General features: G+C 35.4%; 2 protein-coding genes across 2 annotated transcripts in view; one reads left to right on the top strand and one right to left on the bottom strand.

The window, feature by feature from the left end:
• Positions 1 to 7,312, bottom strand: part of LOC140139380 (uncharacterized) — a 30,762-nt gene extending 23,450 nt beyond the window's left edge. Inside the window, exon 1 of the mRNA XM_072161149.1 lies at positions 6,963 to 7,312. Coding sequence (XP_072017250.1) covers positions 6,963 to 7,266 — 304 coding nt within the window. The 5' untranslated portion in view covers positions 7,267 to 7,312. The remainder of the gene's footprint in view (positions 1 to 6,962) is intronic.
• An 8,250-nt stretch (positions 7,313 to 15,562) lies between these two features.
• LOC140139591 (uncharacterized) lies at positions 15,563 to 17,335 on the top strand. Its single transcript, XM_072161296.1, has 2 exons — positions 15,563 to 15,649; positions 15,884 to 17,335. The coding sequence occupies exon 2, from the start codon at positions 16,166 to 16,168 to the stop codon at positions 17,333 to 17,335; it is 1,170 nt and encodes a 389-aa protein (XP_072017397.1). The 5' UTR covers positions 15,563 to 15,649; positions 15,884 to 16,165.
• The last annotated feature ends 2,756 nt before the right edge of the window (positions 17,336 to 20,091 follow it).

A 20,091-nucleotide genomic window follows, 5' to 3' on the forward strand; every position in this document is an offset into this window, starting at 1 on the left:
TGCGATAATTTCAAATGACTGCAATTTGCAATGAAAAGCAAACCACAAAAAATGTCTCATTTGTAGATGTACACACATTGGTATGCATATAGCCTCTGGCATTGGCCAATTTGTCCTTGTACTATAAAAAGACCATGCACATTCTTCATATGAATCACAGGCCTATATTCACATAGCCATACATGTACCTGTACAGATGTACACACACCCACACAAACAACTGTATTTTATCCAAGGTAATTGCAGACCCCTCCTACATACGGTACCCTATAACCCTAAACCCTAAACATGGGCCATAACACTAACCGTAATTCTAATCCTAACCCTAATCCTAACCCTAATCCTAACCCTAACCTAACCCTAATCCCAACCTTAACCCTAACATACCCTTAACAGGCAAACCCTAATCCTATATCAATTCCTAACCTTAGTCCAAATCCTAATCATATAGCCTTGGAAGGGGGGTGCTCCTTTTGGAATGGATAATAAATTGGACATTCAAAATCATACTTGTTACACAAAGTGAATTTTAATTTCAAGTTTAAAATATATCTGGACTTAGTAAAGTCCAAAATGAAAATCATCTCTGTTGTAATATGTAATCTGACAAGCAAAATGGATAGCAATTATCCATGCTGGTCAGCACTGGGATGGATAAGAGCTATCCAAGCCTTGGGCCAAACACATGTAAACTGAGAGGCAAAATGGATAGCAATTATCCATGCTGGTCACTCAGCACTATGGATAAGAGCTATCCAATGTCCATTTCACTAGGGCTATCCATGCATGCATTGGTCAAACATGGATAACTGCTATCCAAGCCTTGAGCCATACACCTTAGAACATTAAATTCTTTCAAATTGGACTTTATTTTGTCCACTATATATTTCAAACTTCAAATAATTTTACTTTGTGTAGCAAATATGATTTTGAATTTCCAATTCATTATCCAAATAAATACAATGTTTTAGGACAGACTTGTTGCAGTCTAAAAAGTTTTTTTATTGAATTATCAGTATTGTAACATGGTAGACTTGGAACAAATCTTAATTTATTTTTATTCTAAGAAAAAAACATAGATTCTAAAAGTAAGCATTAAAATGAGCAGAAATTTGCATAAATTTGGATTGGTAATGATTAGTAATATTAAATCCTACAAGTGTATCACAGATGGCAGATATCAAAAATTGTTTAAATGATTTTAATTAGCATTTTTATAGAGAAAACTGGCATCATTTTCAGTGATGTGCGCCCTTATGTTAAGTTCCTCATACGATATCTGGCGATTTGCACGATGGTCGAATTCAGCACCTTTGAAGAGCTAGCGTTTGAACTTGAAAATCAGTGTACTGTGAAAGCCGAATAGATTTCATGATGGAATTTGAATGTATGTGATACTAGTGATGTGAGTAATTATGATTGTGTGTTTGTGGGGGCGGGGGTATAGACCTGTATGTTAAGCTTATAGATTTCATGCACGTGAAAATGCAATGCTGTTGATAATGCACTTGTCACTAGAAACCCTGACCCTGTGATACTAGTGATGTGAGTAATTATGATTGTGTGTGTGTGCTGAGGGGGGGGTACATAGGCCTGTATATTCAGTATTTAAGCTTATAGATTTCATGCACGTGAAAATGCAAGGCTGTTGATAATGCACTTGTCAATTGAAAGCCTGACCCTGTGATACTAGTGATGTGAGTAATTATGATTGTGGGGGGGGTGCATAGGCCCGTATGTTCAGTAGTTGCTTATAGATTTCATGCACGTGAAAATGAAGACTGTTGATAATGCACTTGTCAATTGAAACCCTGAGTCCCTGACCCACTCCAACCCCTGGCTGCAGTGCAGAGTACCCGGAAAAAATAGCCGGGCAGTTTATTATAACAGACGGGCATTGACACAAAATTTGTCCCTTTTGGGCCGGCCATGTGTTGTTTCCCGTCGGTCCGGGACTTGGCCGGGAGTTTTAACATTTTTGAAATTTAGCCCTGGTATAAGTCCCAGCCACCCATCCCCGTGGTACCCTGGCCATAAGGGGGGGGCTGGAAATTCACAGCTGCATATAGCCATATCTTTGATAACATGGACAAGTATAGTGATGATGTACATTATACAAATGATGAGATATCCTCTAAATAGGCACAATTTCACGGCTTTACCAGACGCGTAATGTTGCGAGTAAATTAAACGCCATTTTGTGTGTAGGAAGTTGCAATTAAAAAAACTGCGATAATTTCAAATGACTGCAATTTGCAATGAAAAGCAAACCACAAAAAATGTCTCATTTGTAGATGTACACACATTGGTATGCATATAGCCTCTGGCATTGGCCAATTTGTCCTTGTACTATAAAAAGACCATGCACATTCTTCATATGAATCACAGGCCTATATTCACATAGCCATACATGTACCTGTACAGATGTACACACACCCACACAAACAACTGTATTTTATCCAAGGTAATTGCAGACCCCTCCTACATACGGTACCCTATAACCCTAAACCCTAAACATGGGCCATAACACTAACCGTAATTCTAATCCTAACCCTAATCCTAACCCTAATCCTAACCCTAACCTAACCCTAATCCCAACCTTAACCCTAACATACCCTTAACAGGCAAACCCTAATCCTATATCAATTCCTAACCTTAGTCCAAATCCTAATCATATAACCTTGGAAGGGGGGGGGGTGCTCCTTTTGGAATGGATAATAAATTGGACATTCAAAATCATACTTGTTACACAAAGTGAATTTTAATTTCAAGTTTAAAATATATCTGGACTTAGTAAAGTCCAAAATGAAAATCATCTCTGTTGTAATATGTAATCTGACAAGCAAAATGGATAGCAATTATCCATGCTGGTCAGCACTGGGATGGATAAGAGCTATCCAAGCCTTGGGCCAAACACATGTAAACTGAGAGGCAAAATGGATAGCAATTATCCATGCTGGTCACTCAGCACTATGGATAAGAGCTATCCAATGTCCATTTCACTAGGGCTATCCATGCATGCATTGGTCAAACATGGATAACTGCTATCCAAGCCTTGAGCCATACACCTTAGAACATTAAATTCTTTCAAATTGGACTTTATTTTGTCCACTATATATTTCAAACTTCAAATAATTTTACTTTGTGTAGCAAATATGATTTTGAATTTCCAATTCATTATCCAAATAAATACAATGTTTTAGGACAGACTTGTTGCAGTCTAAAAAGTTTTTTTATTGAATTATCAGTATTGTAACATGGTAGACTTGGAACAAATCTTAATTTATTTTTATTCTAAGAAAAAAACATAGATTCTAAAAGTAAGCATTAAAATGAGCAGAAATTTGCATAAATTTGGATTGGTAATGATTAGTAATATTAAATCCTACAAGTGTATCACAGATGGCAGATATCAAAAATTGTTTAAATGATTTTAATTAGCATTTGTATAGAGAAAAACTGGCATCATTTTCAGTGATGTGCGCCCTTATGTTAAGTTCCTCATACGATATCTGGCGATTTGCACGATGGTCGAATTCAGCACCTTTGAAGAGCTAGCGTTTGAACTTGAAAATCAGTGTACTGTGAAAGCCGAATAGATTTCATGATGGAATTTGAATGTCTGTGATACTAGTGATGTGAGTAATTATGATTGTGTGTTTGTGGGGGGGGGTATAGACCTGTATGTTAAGCTTATAGATTTCATGCACGTGAAAATGCAATGCTGTTGATAATGCACTTGTCACTAGAAACCCTGACCCTGTGATACTAGTGATGTGAGTAATTATGATTGTGTGTGTGTGCTGAGGGGGGGTACATAGGCCTGTATATTCAGTATTTAAGCTTATAGATTTCATGCACGTGAAAATGCAAGGCTGTTGATAATGCACTTGTCAATTGAAAGCCTGACCCTGTGATACTAGTGATGTGAGTAATTATGATTGTGGGGGGTGCATAGGCCCGTATGTTCAGTAGTTAAGCTTATAGATTTCATGCACGTGAAAATGAAGACTGTTGATAATGCACTTGTCAATTGAAACCCTGAGTCCCTGACCCACTCCAACCCCTGGCTGCAGTGCAGAGTACCCGGAAAAAATAGCCGGGCAGTTTATTATAACAGACGGGCATTGACACAAAATTTGTCCCTTTTGGGCCGGCCATGTGTTGTTTCCCGTCGGTCCGGGACTTGGCCGGGAGTTTTAACATTTTTGAAATTTAGCCCTGGTATAAGTCCCAGCCACCCATCCCCGTGGTACCCTGGCCATAAGGGGGGGGCTGGAAATTCACAGCTGCATATAGCCATATCTTTGATAACATGGACAAGTATAGTGATGATGTACATTATACAAATGATGAGATATCCTCTAAATAGGCACAATTTCACGGCTTTACCAGACGCGTAATGTTGCGAGTAAATTAAACGCCATTTTGTGTGTAGGAAGTTGCAATAAAAAAAACTGCGATAATTTCAAATGACTGCAATTTGCAATGAAAAGCAAACCACAAAAAAATTCTCATTTGTAGATGTACACACATTGGTATGCATATAGCCTCTGGCATTGGCCAATTTGTCCTTGTACTATAAAAAGACCATGCACATTCTTCATATGAATCACAGGCCTATATTCACATAGCCATACATGTACCTGTACAGATGTACACACCCACACAAACAACTGTATTTTATCCAAGGTAATTGCAGACCCCTCCTACATACGGTACCCTATAACCCTAAACCCTAAACATGGGCCATAACACTAACCGTAATTCTAATCCTAACCCTAATCCTAACCCTAATCCTAACCCTAACCTAACCCTAATCCCAACCTTAACCCTAACATACCCTTAACAGGCAAACCCTAATCCTATATCAATTCCTAACCTTAGTCCAAATCCTAATCATATAGCCTTGGAAGGGGGTGCTCCTTTTGGAATGGATAATAAATTGGACATTCAAAATCATACTTGTTACACAAAGTGAATTTAATTTCAAGTTTAAAATATATCTGGACTTAGTAAAGTCCAAAATGAAAATCATCTCTGTTTTTATTTATAAGATAATTTGAAAGAAATTTCTTGACTTCATTTATAGATTTTAAAGAAAGATCATATTATCATTAAGTTCGTGTTAATTATATGAAGAAACACGACTTATAATTCCTTTTGTGTCAGTTCTTTGATGTTTAATACACGATAAGCATATCTACGCGTTACAAACTTGATGTGCGCAAACATGGCAAAAGTGGCCCAACACGTTTTCTTGACGTTTTAATTAACCGGACATAACTTTTGAACCCAAGCTAGTATAGAAACCAACTAAACGTCTTCTTTTAGCCAATATATTACTGATTGTATTGCAAATACAAAAACTCTTTTAGTTTTTTCCTGAGAAGTCAAAATGCAATTGTTTAAATTTTATTGTTACACCCTGTATAGTACATGTTAGTATACATTAATTTCCCGCATATAGTGTAATTATCTTATAAATAAGAGCCGATTTCAGAGAGATATCATCCCCGAATGAGAACATTTAAGCGCACTAATAATTGCTTTTTCTTCTGCACATTGTAATACCTGACAATCCAACCTGATTATTTCCGTCCAATTGACAGTGTCAATTACAATACCATATTTCTTTGTATCACCAGCAACACTCACAACGCAAAGCCCCAAACCGTCACACCATTTCGAGTGGGATGCGTACGTGTTTGCCGACAAACGAGGTGCGTAATATGTGTTTACCAACAAACAAACATTTTACATTTAGACCGCGAACCACTTTGCAAGGGGGAACCTTCCTCGCTTTCGGAAGTCTACAAACGACCACAATTTCATGTATATTATACATGCAAATGCATTTGCAAGATACAACCTTTATTGTGTATTAATACTGTCCGCAGTTGCTGGGTAAAATTGTATCTCATACACATACACACAAAAAATGCGAATAAGTCCTCGGTTTGTCGATTGAACGCGGTTACAGACGTCCGCGTTTGCAAAGTCCTAAATTTGTCCACGTTTGGAGGCAAATACCCGTAATGATGTGTGGGTATGTGTTGGGGGATGGTTGTTGGGTTAGGCGGAGCCAATAGGTCGAGCTCACCTGGATATAAATCAAGCCTATTGAAAAAAGTACCGAAATATAATGTGTATCTCTTAAAAACAAACCGATTTTTGTTATTGTGAAATGACCCAGTAGGTTACCTTTTTGACAGTCCTTATCCAATACTTCTTTAACTTATGCAGTGACTGATATTCCCCCGGGAATATTACTGACAAGTAATTGATTCTGACAGCATCTTAATTCATGGTATTTCTTTCCTTTTATAATAACTGACGTACTCAAAAGTATACTGTTAGTCTCACCTAAGGATCCCACGCCAACAGAGAAAAATCAGGTGTGGTTTACGAGATCCCCTGCGGCGAGTGTTCAAGTTCGTACACCGGCCAGACCGGTAGACAACTAGGAGAAAGACTGAAGGAGCATAAGTCAACTGCCCCCAGACGCAAACCCTCTGCTGTCGCAGAGCATAAAACCGAGTGTCGCCACAATATTGACTGGGAGTCCACCAAGGTTTTAACCAAGGATGATCGTGAGTACCCCCGTTTAGTGCGGGAGGCCCTCCAGATCAAGAAGAAAACACCAGACTAATCGTGATCAAGAACTGGAATTGCCAACCCTCTACAACGCCCTCATTCGCCAATGATCAACAAAAGGGCAAGTCCATCACAACATCCTAGGACTTCTTCTAGTGAAGATGTGTGTCACACATCTAAAATTCAAGGTCAGTGGGATTTTTGTGCAGAAAGTCAGTTTAAACTTTTAGAATTTACTCAAAAGTAGTAAATGATGGATATTTTCTTGACTGTGGAGTTATAACTCTGTGGTCTCGTGCGCGTGCGATTATCTTAACAAATTCTACTTTGTCTTGGTTCAATAAATTATCATATAAACCACTTACCTAGGTTAGCAAATATGTCCAGATGTATAGTCCTTGTCAGTGGCATCCATTTATTTATGCCCATCTCAATCAGCCTATATGCCATTACATTAGAGAATAAGATAGTGGTCACTTTAAACGGGCACTTCTGTACACCGTCTATTGAACACGTATTGTTGCCATGCCAGATTGGGGTTACGTCATTATTGACTCCAATATCATTAATAATTAATGAGTCTGTAGGTGTAAGGTGCATGATCCTTAGTTTAAGCCCGGATGTAGGAGATATCATCCAGCAGCAGCTTAAGGAGTTGGCTAATGTCATGTTGGTTTGTGGACACGTATATGTCTGATTCCGTATTTGTTCATCCATGAGAAGCACAGGATTATTGCAGAAACCTAGAGGGATAGTAAAGTAAAACATATACATACAGTGACCCTGATTGGATAATTACATATTACCACATGCTTGTAACCGATCAAAGAGGTTAGGGTTGTTTGATGTCATTTGTAATTTGTGCTAATTGCATCTTTACAATGGGTAGACACTTGTATAATGTTATTAGAACATCAGACAGAATACATTAGAAAAACCCTTTTATCATGAAATGTAAGAATTAAGTCATATTATTTGGCTAATTCAAATTAAAAATATATTTAAATAGCGCCCTCAATTTGCACACAAATGTACAATTTTGTAGAATAGAAATTTACCACAAAAAGAAGAAAAAAGTGAATTTGATATAGAAACGAAAATCTATCTTAAAAATATAATAGCTTTAAAATATAGTGTGATAACTGTTGGTATTGTCTAGAATTGAAATATATCTAATGTTTTGTGACCGCATCAAACAGCCATATGGTCAAATATAAATAATGATATCAGGAATTCACTTGTCACGTGCACATTTACCACATTTAAAAAACAACTCAGGGCGTTTTTAAGCAAATCTCATAGCTTCAACTTCTCTCACAAAATGTTTTCCATCACTGTAGCCATTATTTCTTGTCTCTTGTGTTAAATTGTATATAACTTATGTGTACACTTATTTTGAGGATGTTGAGTAGAGGGCACTGCGCCTTTTGGCGACAGTGCTTTCTTGTGCTTTTCAGTACTCCCTGGCAGCTCAGGAGGCCTCCTTTATGTTTTTTTTGTTGCTTTTGATGTTTGTTGCCAAATGAATAAAATAAAAATAAAATAACCATGAAATGTAGCAAGTACCTGAGTTGTCTTATGAAATCGTATACATTTAAGTTCTGCATTGTACGTTTGTGCCTTATTTTATATAATTATGTATGTATAGATGTATGGTTTTGTTATGTAATTACCCAACTTACGCCCATATTGCTTCAAGTTTTTGGCCTTATGAGCATATCCGCATTCAGATGTTAATATTTTTATTGTAGTTGTTTCTATGTTTTAAATGAAATAAAGATTTTGATTTTTATTGATCGTCCTAGATCGACTGCGCATCCCAAGCATTATTATTATTTTATTCGCCCCTACCAAAAATGAAATAAAATTGAAAAGTAAAAAGAATTATATTGTTATTTGCAATTGTTTGGGGGTGTATGGTATGTTTGGAGTAGTTCAGTGGTTGTAATTATATTGATATAATGACATAAATAAACACTACAGAAGCGTATAGATTGCCTGTTAACATTTTACTAAGCATGCCATGACAATAACACCAGATATTTGAGTAGAATATTTTATTAGGCACGTCCTTAAAACAAAATTTTACACTTTTAGCATGTGTCTGAAGTACCTTTTACAACAATACAAGAAGAAGCTGAAGTAAAACATAATATCAGTTATACTCAATTATTAAACATTGTGTACCTTAAGAGGAAATCAGGTGGTTGTTTGCCTCCTACGAGTCTATTACTCGAAGCTCTTAATGGAGATAATGTATTTTGTTAAATATCTTGTGACTACTTGGCCGTTAAGAGTTTAAGACCCATGACAGACCAGTTTCATCTATTTCAGTAACTCAGATATCTACGATATTTTGATTACATTCGGCGCCTGATTATGATAACAGATCTGTCAATTAACTTAGTCATTTGTTTCATATTGGGCTATTCCAGTTTACAGCCATACCCCCACTATGGAAGACATTACTTAATCTGCCACACAGGGAGTTTGCATATCAAATGGGGTTACCTGAATTGGAGACCCATTGGAAATCTAAGATGGATTTCAACTGAAATAATTCATTATAAAACTATGTTAGCTATGTTTATCATTTTACTCGATACAAATTAATATTATTGGCGTTTAAATTAATCCTAACCCTAAACCCAACTTCCGGAATATGTGACGTAGTATCTCGAAAGGGGACACTTTTGGTCAGGATCGTAAATGGAGAGATAGCAACAAATCTGCCCGGGGTGATTTTTTTCACAATTTGGGTTAGTTGCGAATTTGTGATGTTAATAATGTTTAAAATATTGTCTGATAGTTTCAGATCGGAATATACCTGGCATCTTGTATAATTTTGAGACATTTCTCAAGGTAGTTCTTACTCTCAACATTGTCAATAACATTTTAAAGGTCGATGTCTCGATTTTTTTATTTTATAATACCATAACATACGAACTCAACATCTTCGCTTAGGAATGTCTATTGCTTTTTTTTTTTTTTTTTTTGCATTGGGTAAAACGGCGTTGTGGAGCAAAGATATGTAAAACACTCAAAATTGACAACCTGCCCAAAAGTATTTCTTTTTGATATGACATGTCACATATTGATTTTTCTTTTTCTTTTTCGGACAAGTGACCTTTTTTGGTCTAGCGAACCTTTATATGTATGTGTTTTTTACTTGCAAATAAAATGATATGATATGATATGAGTGACCTACATGTATATATATTACTATGGTTTAGGCCTATATGGAAGTGTAGATTGCAATCTGACAACAAATATATTCCGTCCTATGCAACTTCGCAAAAATTTTTTAAATGCAAACCGGGACATTGAGCTTTGATTATACTACAACATAATTAGAAATTTCTTTTGACATTTTCCGATATTTAACACTTGTAGCCTGTATAGCTCAATAATACAATGGTTTACTTACCGTTAGTTTCCCGCAGGACATGCAGTAATACGACTATGATACTAGAAATGAATTTCAAATCCATGTTACTAAAGCATCTTATCGCCCACATGTGTAAGATATATCAACACATTCCGTTATGTGAATCTGTCAACGAAAGTAAAAAAGAAGTTAAGTGAAAACTGACTTAAAGGTAACATTATCTGCTAAATGTTACTTTTCATAATTGATTTAAGTCGGCATACTGGAATTACAACCCAATTGCAATTCATTCAATTCAACTTATCACTTAATATACAATGCAGTATTCATCATTGAAATCTCAGAACAAGATATAGAATTACTAAACATCCTTTGGAATGGCATAATGAAGTCACAAATCACACGTTGCTAAAATAGGATTAAAAAACTGAAGTGGGATGATTGGATTAGACAAGCCATATCTCCTGGGGAAGAATGAAAGAATATTATATTGACTATAATGAGTTAATAGCAGAGTTTTTCAAATATATATTCCTTTCTTTTTGTAAAATATAATTCAGATTTAATATTACAAACTTACATTTGAAATCGCGGTTGACTATTATTTTGAAATAGGGTATAACAAGAAAAAAAAACCAGGGTATTCTTTTAACAACGGGACCAAAATTTGACCCATTTTGCATGCAGGTTTGTGTAAAATCAATAGTCAGAAGCTGTTGTGAAATTGTATTGTCTTTCAAAATGTTTGCTGAAAAAGAAACTTGCATCTTGCGTCGTTGGTGCTCCCTCGTTGAAATGTCTTTCCGCAGTAACAATTGTTGCATTTTTAGTAAAAAATACTTGAAACCCATTTATGTACTTCAATATCATCTATATATTATACTTTTAATCAGTTTGAATGAACTTTTCAACATCAAAACATTGCTGGAAAATAACAAAACAAAAACTCCATATCTTCAATAAGAAAGGTCAAAATGTTCAAGTGATCGTCGGCTTTTCATCCCACCTACATACACTGTAAGTATAAATCATCAGATTTATAAAGTTTACTTCGAGTATTGTTAAATATCAAAAATATAAATTTTTAATCATTTACCATCAAATGTGTATTACACTGCTCTAATGTCCCACAATAAATACTGTCCAAACGTTCATACTCCATCCCTTAACTCACAGTGGATTCTTTTTTGAGTATAGGCTATCTGGTTCTGAAACCGTGAGGTGTTAAAATGCTGTGAATGCTTTGTATCAAAGCTTCTTAACATGAACACTACATAATGGTTTGCAACCTGTTGGTTTGCTAAATAGAGTAAAATAGTTATTGGTATTTGTTTATATACGCTAGCCCTTTTCTATTCACAGATTATCCATTGTATTCCTTTTGTTTAAGGTTCGTTGCCTCGACCATTACCTAGGGTAATGGAGGTAGCTAGCTGCCCAGAGACCATTATCAACACAATAGCTCAAGATAACGGTCTCGGGCAGCGAGCTAAACAAAAGGAACACCATGGACATTCTAGAAACACTACGGAAAGGATCACAACATACATGCAGAATCTGAGTTGGTTACTTGTCTCGGATAGAATTACGGAACAATTGCATTTACAGCTCGATTTACATGCAAATGTTACATGACAAGAGAAAATTATAGAGGGATCCTGCAGTCCGTATAACAGTAATTCATAACACTACTGGTGCTCAGTTAAATGTATGCAAATTAAATTAGCATAACGAAGTAAATATTCATAAATTAAAAAGTAACCGTTTCGTTTAATGCATACTCAGTACATGTATATAAACTTCCAATTGGTTTTAGAAGAGAGTCTGTCTATATCCTTGCCCAACCCAAAAACGCTCAACGGCCCATCCTTCGGGGTCTCGCCTTCCGAGCGACTAACATGCTCACCATACCTCAACAAGACACTGATTATCTATGGCAATGGTCTGTTTCTCACCCTTTATCTACTACATATCACTGCATGGCTGTCCATCAACCACGGAAGCCCATGCCTGCTGTCCATCAACCACAGAAGCCCATGCCTGATTGACTACAACTCCCTATGAACTATATTTTAAGAACAATATCCTTAGACATGGGTCTCATTTGAAGAAAAAAAAACATTCCGTGTTTCGCACAAGACACGTTGGTACTTGAACTAAAACAATTAACAGAAATTTTAAAAGGAATTTTAAAATATGGGCCTTATATTCAGAATAACCATATGCTATTATATTTAAATGTTTGTTCTATCCTTTAGGGCTTATTTCTGAAAGTGCCTTTGATTCAACATGGTGAGAATAAATACATGAAAATCAATCCAATCAGTATGCGATAATGAATGTGTGCCTTTTAATGATTGGATCTGACGTTCGGCTATCTTACTTTACAATACGCAGCAAAATGAGCGCGCTTGAATTTGTTATAGGTGTTATTATAGCATGTATTTGCATTTTGGAGGATGTTTGCTGTTTGCAAATAGCTGTAAGATATTGGTTAATCAAGTCAAGTAGCTTATGTTGGATTTCTTTTCAAATGTACGCGTCATGAGAGATAAAGAACAACGTCAATGAACAAATTTGGCAAACGATGGCATCACCAACGGTATTGTCAATAATTTAGCATTTCATTTGATATTTAATAAACATTATATCACACTCAAAATTATATCGCTCTAATAGGCTCAACATTATAGTCCACTCTAACATTATGTTTAATTCATATCAAAAATTATTACTTCTTTTTACTTTTATACATTTATGTTATACTATATCGTCTATACCCAGCAAACACAAAAACGTTTTTAAAACGTTTAAAAAAGTTATATTTGGGCTTTGGTTTAGGTAAAAATGTTTTAATAACAGTAAAATGTCGGGTTATATAAAGGCCATGATAACGTTTTAAAACGTTTTGTATGAAAACACACTCAAGCACTATTTTTAAATGTTTTCAAAAAATGTTATTGTAAACTATTTTTGCAAACATTTTTACCAAATATTGTGTCAATACTTAAATAACATTATGTTAAAATATTTGAACCCAGCAAACACAGAAATGTTCTTAAAATGTTTTTTCAAAACCTTTTAATAACATTTAAATGTCGGGTTATATGAAGAGTTGAATTGCAAAACTGCTTAGGAACCATTTTTTCAAAATTGAGTTATCAGTGTCAATGCATAGTGTTTGACCATACCTTCAATGCAATATAATTGATTTGTTGCAAAACAGCTTACATCCTGTTCATAATGCCACTCCAAGTTTCAGTTGTGCAGCAAAACTGCTTACATCCACTTTGTTTGGCCTGCAAAAGTGCTTACATCCATCAATAGCGCCCCCAGCACTGTATTGACCAATAGGATGCTGTGAAGTGGGTCATATGACTTTCCTAATGAGCATAATAACTTTCTAGGCCTACACACACACTGACTATACAACAAGTTCATGAGTTCTTAATGCAAAGACACTTTCTACTGTGGTATTTTATGGTATTTTCTCGGCGATTTAGTTTTACATTTTAATGAATTAATTTTTAATATAACTGTTGTTGCAATGAGTAGTGAGGATGAAAGTGTACAGATCAACATAACGTTTCCACGGAAGAGGAAGATAAAGAAGAAGGAATGGAAACGGAATAAAGCCAAAGCTAGACGTCATTCTGGGGAAGGTAAGCTGAAGTTATAAACCTTAAAATATATTGCTTGTAATTAAAAAAAAAAAGAATATGTATTTTTCTTCAGCAATTGTATTGATGACTAATTTTAATTAATTTAATTAATTTAGCTACAGTGTTGAAGTATTTAAAAATACTTCAACACTGTAGCTAAATTAATTACTAAAAAAATTGAGAGACAGCTCTTGGTATGTGTATTATAGCACAATAATACTACTAGGCCTACTATTATTATTAGTACTACAGTTACACCTATGCATTGTATTCAATTGTATGGGATGTTAGTCATGCTGTGAGTGAGCACATTAAGAATGACCATCCAGTTACTTGGTTTTGTTATGCAAATGAGAGTGTGAACCATCTTAATTGTTATTGATATTTTGATGATCAATAAGCAGGATGTGTTTTGTGTATTAAAGACAAGATGAGAAAACAACACTAACAAGTTTGAATGGACTTTTGGTTAACATCTTGTTTTAATAAATATTTAACAATTAAACCAATAATTAAGTGAAAAATAAATAATAAATTTGATAGATAAACACAACTTTCAATTTTATCACCAAGTGGTTTACATTTTAATTTAATTTTAATTTTTAATTTTGATAAATTATGTAGGCCTTTAGTGTAGCAATACTAAAGATATTAAACTAAATATTGTTCATAAATAAATAAATAATTAAGTAAGTAAATAGATAAATAAATGAATAGATAAATAAATCAGTAAAAAAATAAATACATTGCCATCTTCATTACTTTTTAACTTAATTTAGATTTTTACAAATAAATTATGTAGGACTATTATACCAAATTAAAAAAAATACATGTTTAGCGTCTAGGTTTTTGAAAAATAAGGCACGAGGAGAGGCTTTTTATTTTGTTTTTCTGGTAGATTATGCCCTTTACTGATAAACAAACTTTCCTGAAGTGCTTCTTTATAACTTTTTATAACTGATAGAAAGAAAATTTCAAAAAAGGAAGCGGGAGGGAACGCTAAACATGTTTCTTTTTTTTACTCAGCCTTAGGCCTATTATAGTATAGTGGGCTTAGGTAATAGATATTTTAATCAAATGTAAAATGTTTTAATTGAAAATTGAAATACACAAATTTCTTCTTTAAATTGTTTAATTGGACATTTCTTTTGTGAAAAATAAGGCACGAGGAGGGGCTTTTTATTTTCTTTTTCTGGTAGATTATGCCCCTTTACTGATCACAAAACTTTCCTGAAGTGCTTCTTTATACATCTGTAAAGCTGTAGAAGGCTATAGAACTTCTCAAACTTTTTCATTAAAAAGTTATAACTGATAGAAAGAAAATTTCAAAAAAAGGAAGCGGGAGGGCACGCTAAACATGCTTTTTTTTTTACTCAGCCTTAGGCCTATTATAGTATAGTGGGCTTAGGTAATAGATATTTTAATCAAATGTAAAATGTTTTAATTGAAAATTGAAATACATAATTTTCTTCTTTAAATCTTCTTTAGATTGTTTAATTGGACATTCCTTGTTGTGTTTCAAATATTATAATTTTGGCATGAGTTAGGCCTTAAGATGTATTTATTTTTAATTGGTAAGCGCTACGAGCTTGTCATAAGGAACAGCGCACCAAATGTTTTCTGTTATGTTATGTTATGTTATGTTATGTTATGTTATGTTAAAGTACTCTTTGATTTAAACATTAGTTTAACCTTATTTGGTTACCACAGCCTTTATTCAATGGATTCATCCCAAAAATAACAACAATGTCTTTCCATGATCTCTTAACCAGGTAAAATCCCCCAAACCAACTGTCAACATGGTGGTCCCAGGACTTACTGCAAGCAGCAGATGATTAAACCGCATGAAATCCAAGACCTTTATGAAGAATTCTACATGGATTCAGACAAGCAACGTCAGGACCAGTACCTTTCAGCATGCCTTACACTTGAACCTCCAAAGCGTAAGAGAGTCAGTGACAATCAACGTAAACGCAACATCCCGTACATCATACACTATCATGTAAGTAGGCCTATGCATGAAACCCAGAAGGCAAGCAAATGCCTATACTGAAATAAGAAGGAAAATATTAACACAAAATCCTTGAAAATAAAAACACTATTAAACAAATAAACAAGAATAGAAGTGTGCTGAAAAGAGCCAAGCGATTACCCTTGTCTAACCCAACCCCTTTATCATCATGTTCTGTAGGTGGGACTGTTGATAATGATGCAATTTTGCTTTATATCTTAACAGATAACTAACCAAGATGGACATCAACTTGAGGTTTGCAGCAAGACGTTTCTTTCAATCTTCTGCGTTTCTCCTGGAAGAGTGAAACTTATTGCTTCCCACAAGTGGCAGACAAACAATCCTAGAGGAGAACGAAGAGGCGGTCCAAGATTTAAGGAAGAGTTTGTCCAGTTGAAGGAGGAGATTAAGGACCATATCAGCAGTTTCAGATGTGTGTCATCACATTATGGACGTAACAAGACACCCCATAAGAAATATCTCCCCAGCCACCTCAGCATCACGAAGATGTACAAGTTGTTTTGTGAACAGTACAATGGAACACTTGATGTAAAGTACAAGATGTACTATAACATCTTCATGACCAGCTTTAATCTAGGCTTTGGTAATCCGCGCAAGGACATCTGCTCCTTCTGTGTGAAGAAGAAGGCATCCATTAGGATAGAACAGGACCGCGCAAGAAAACAGGAGCTGGTCACAGAACTGTTAGTGCACAAGGTGCGTTCTCGTCAGTTTTATTCAAAGTTAAGAGAAGAACAGGACAATTCGGTGCTGACTATCTGCTTTGACCTAATGCAAAACCAGGCGCTACCAAAGAGCCCAATTGGAGAGGCCTACTACGCTCGCCAACTATGGCTGTATTTTCTAGGTATGATGAGGCACCGTCCTGGAGAGCAGCAGAAAGATGACGTGTACTTCTACACCTGGGGTGAGCATCAACAAGCCAGAGGTGCTAATCAGGTAGCTAGTGCCCTTGTGCACTTTGTAGACCAAGAGCTCAGTCCCAATGATCACGGTATAAAAACAATCAGGCTCTTCAGTGACTCGTGCTCAGGACAAAACAAGAACTACACAGTGTTATCCACACTTAACATGCTAGCAAGTAAGCATAAGGTGTCATTCCAGCATGTATTCCCTGTCCGCGGACATTCGTACATGCCTGCTGATCGTGCGTTTGGTCGTGTTGAGCAGATACTCAGAGCTAAGGAAACCATCCTTTTACCAGAGGAATATTATGCTGCATTTGAAGAAGTAGGGCACGTCATCAAGTACGGGACTGACTGGGGAGTGTTTGACTTCAAGAAAGTAGCTGATGCCAACCTTAAAAAGCCCCCCACCTTCAAGATCACTGAAACCAAAATTCGTGAAGTAGCACCCCCACCAGCTCCACTGACAGTCAAGAACTTTTACAATGCTGGAGGCTGTCAACACACCCTGTTGAAGAGGGGTAAGAATTGGCGCGCGTTAGAGGCAGCCCCCTTGGATGATACAGATTGTGTTAAACTTGCTAAGAAGCGTGATGTGAAAGGACTACTAATTGCTATGGGGCAGGAAAACAACGAAGAGATCAAGGCATTCTATGATCCCATCTGTCGCACTGACGAAGACGCAATGGAGACTGATGACAGTGATGACGAAGATGAAGCAACTGTAGACATTAATGATGATAATTGGTAGAAAGTCAAGCAACTTGAAAATGTGAAAAGTGACTGAAATGACAACATGTCGTTTTTTCTGAATCTATAAAAAGTGGTCTATTACTTTGTCCATGTTTGTCTTTCTTATACCATGATTTTAGAACAATTTATGTAACTAATATTCTGACAGGCTCTGTTCAGTTCAGGTATGTGATTGTTTTATTACTATTATAAAAACATGCAGTTAGTTTATACATTGTACATAAAAGGTAACAATCAAAAACCTTTACAATGCCTACAATGATTTTGTAAATATTGTAAAATACCACAGTGGTAAAACACATTGTATGGATGTGACATTACGGTCTGTTATTTTTAATTATATTATTAAATGCAACATGCAGGCCTACTAACATTAAAATGTCACGTCCACTTTCAAAATTATGTAAGTTTAGGTGGCTATTCCTATACATTTTTAAAGAATCAATCAGGTCAAAATATTGATATTATTGTAATTTCTCCCAATACTTTTGCTCTGATTATTTATTTGGTTAAAACACTGACACTGAAATTTATCAAATTTTGTATTTTTAATCTAACTTCAGTATGTGGCTCTGGTCAAATTAAGTAGTACTTTCCGTTATGGAATTGCTGTTTTGTACATAGATTTACTATTCTTTTTCTATTTCAATCAATTTCAATTTTATTACAGTAGTCATTGTATTGGTAGTTTGCCGCATGTAGAAAACATTGAAACAACCTCATAGTGTAGATTTAATGTAGTTTCTTGAAGTAATGGAAGATTTCCATCAAAAAGTACTTTTATGATGTTCGTATGATTGTAATGTTTATACACAAAAAATGGTGTACAGAACATGGTTTTAATTCGCATTAATATTTTGGATGAAATGCTTTTATTGTCTGATTCATATTTAAATTAGATTATAAAATTAATTCAAAATAGGCAAGAAATTAGGGTCTTTCAGATAGATAATGTGGTATTTCTTTAAACTGAATTACAAACTGGTTATTGAAAGCCTTATCACAGTCACATGATTTAAATTCGTTTCTTAATCGTTATACTCTGTAATTATCTACATCTAAACTACTAAGGTGGTATAACTTTTGAAACTTCTGTTATGTTGAGAAAGAATTATAGATATTGGTTTCACTTTTGTATGAAGATAATACCCTCCCCTCCCTTCCCCACCCAACCACCCATCCTACATTTTTTGTATTTAACCGCTGCCCCTTAAACCGAGCCCTTAAAGTGAGTAGGTCATCTTCTCTCTATTGATCCATGTCTACGTTTGACAAACAACCCCATGCTTTAGGCCTACTATATAGCATGGAATCAACCTACATCCCCCATCTCACTCCTTTTTTTAACGTTTTCCCTGCTCCTGAACAGTGGCGACGCTAGAGAGAGAGAGAGGGGGGGGGGGAAGGGCATCCCCCCTCCCCAATTAATATTTTTCTTCCCCCCAGTTGTGAGGCAAAACCCCAAAGATTATGCAAATTTCCGCTTTTTGTGGCAATTTTGAACAAAATTTGTTGATTTTGCCCCCCCCCCAGAAATGTATTTTGCTCCCTCATGTCCCCCCCCCCCACGAAAAAAATCCTGGTGCCGCCAATGTTGGTAGGGCCTACACGTTTTGGACCGGGATTTATTTTGAAACATTGTAAATCAAAACGCCTTGCAATACCATTGCACTGCTCGTCCACTCCAACCACCACCACCAAACCCACCACCCACATTCCCTTTACCTGTCCCCCGTTTCACTCTCCATCCCATTTGATTTTGTGTAGGCCTACATGGAAGGTACTAAGTATGTCATGGTCTCTCCTTGGATCAATGACTACGTTTGAGGTGAAATTATTTTTCATGCTTCAAACCTACGATTGCATGAAATTTCCTTCATTACCCCCCCCCACTACACACCCCTCCCATGCCCCCACTCAAGTATTTTCCCAGTTCCCGAATATTAGTACACGTGTATGTTAGATTAATATTTTTCTACATTGGACTTGATCTAAAACATCACAATCGACAACATGACTGCATTATTGCATTACTATAAAAGGAAAGTCACCCCCCCATCGCCTACCCTTAACTGATTGTAAAGTACTCTACATCATCAAATGTATTTATTTGTATTACCGCTAATGAGTTTTTATATTAAAATCTTGGCTGGACCAAAATGATTGATGTTTAGTGAGTGAATCTTATGATTTATGCATGCAAGTTATAGTGTTTCCCTGCAAAACTGCTTACATCCACTTTTTTGAAATTAAATAAAGAAAATAAAAAAAAAAACAAGGTATGACTGATTTTAGTGACCTTTATGTTTTTAAAGGTTATACCATAATCCTTCATTAGGATGCAAAACTTAGTTGAATTTACAATGATTATGGGTCATTATTAATTTTTGCAGTTTTCTCAAAAAGGCTAAAATGGATGTAAGCAGTTTTGCAATTCAACTCTTCATATAAAAGTCATGAAAACGTTTTTAAAACGTTATTGAAAATATTTTGTGCAAACATTTTTCGCAAAATATTTTTTCAACCCAAAAATAACATTCTGTTTAGAATGTTTTGTATCAAGTTTTAAAGAATGTTTTTGGAATGTTATTAAAACGTTTTTATACCCTTTATATAACCCGACATTTAAACGTTTATTGTAAAACATTTTTTGTTTACAGAGCAGTAGATTATCAAAAATGTTTTTTAAGGTTATGAAAACGTTTTATACTCTTAATATACCCTTTATATAACCCGACATGTAAACGTTTTCTG

Source organism: Amphiura filiformis, chromosome 18 (assembly GCF_039555335.1).
Source record: "Amphiura filiformis chromosome 18, Afil_fr2py, whole genome shotgun sequence".
In the NCBI taxonomy this organism is placed as follows: Eukaryota; Metazoa; Echinodermata; class Ophiuroidea; order Amphilepidida; family Amphiuridae; genus Amphiura; species Amphiura filiformis.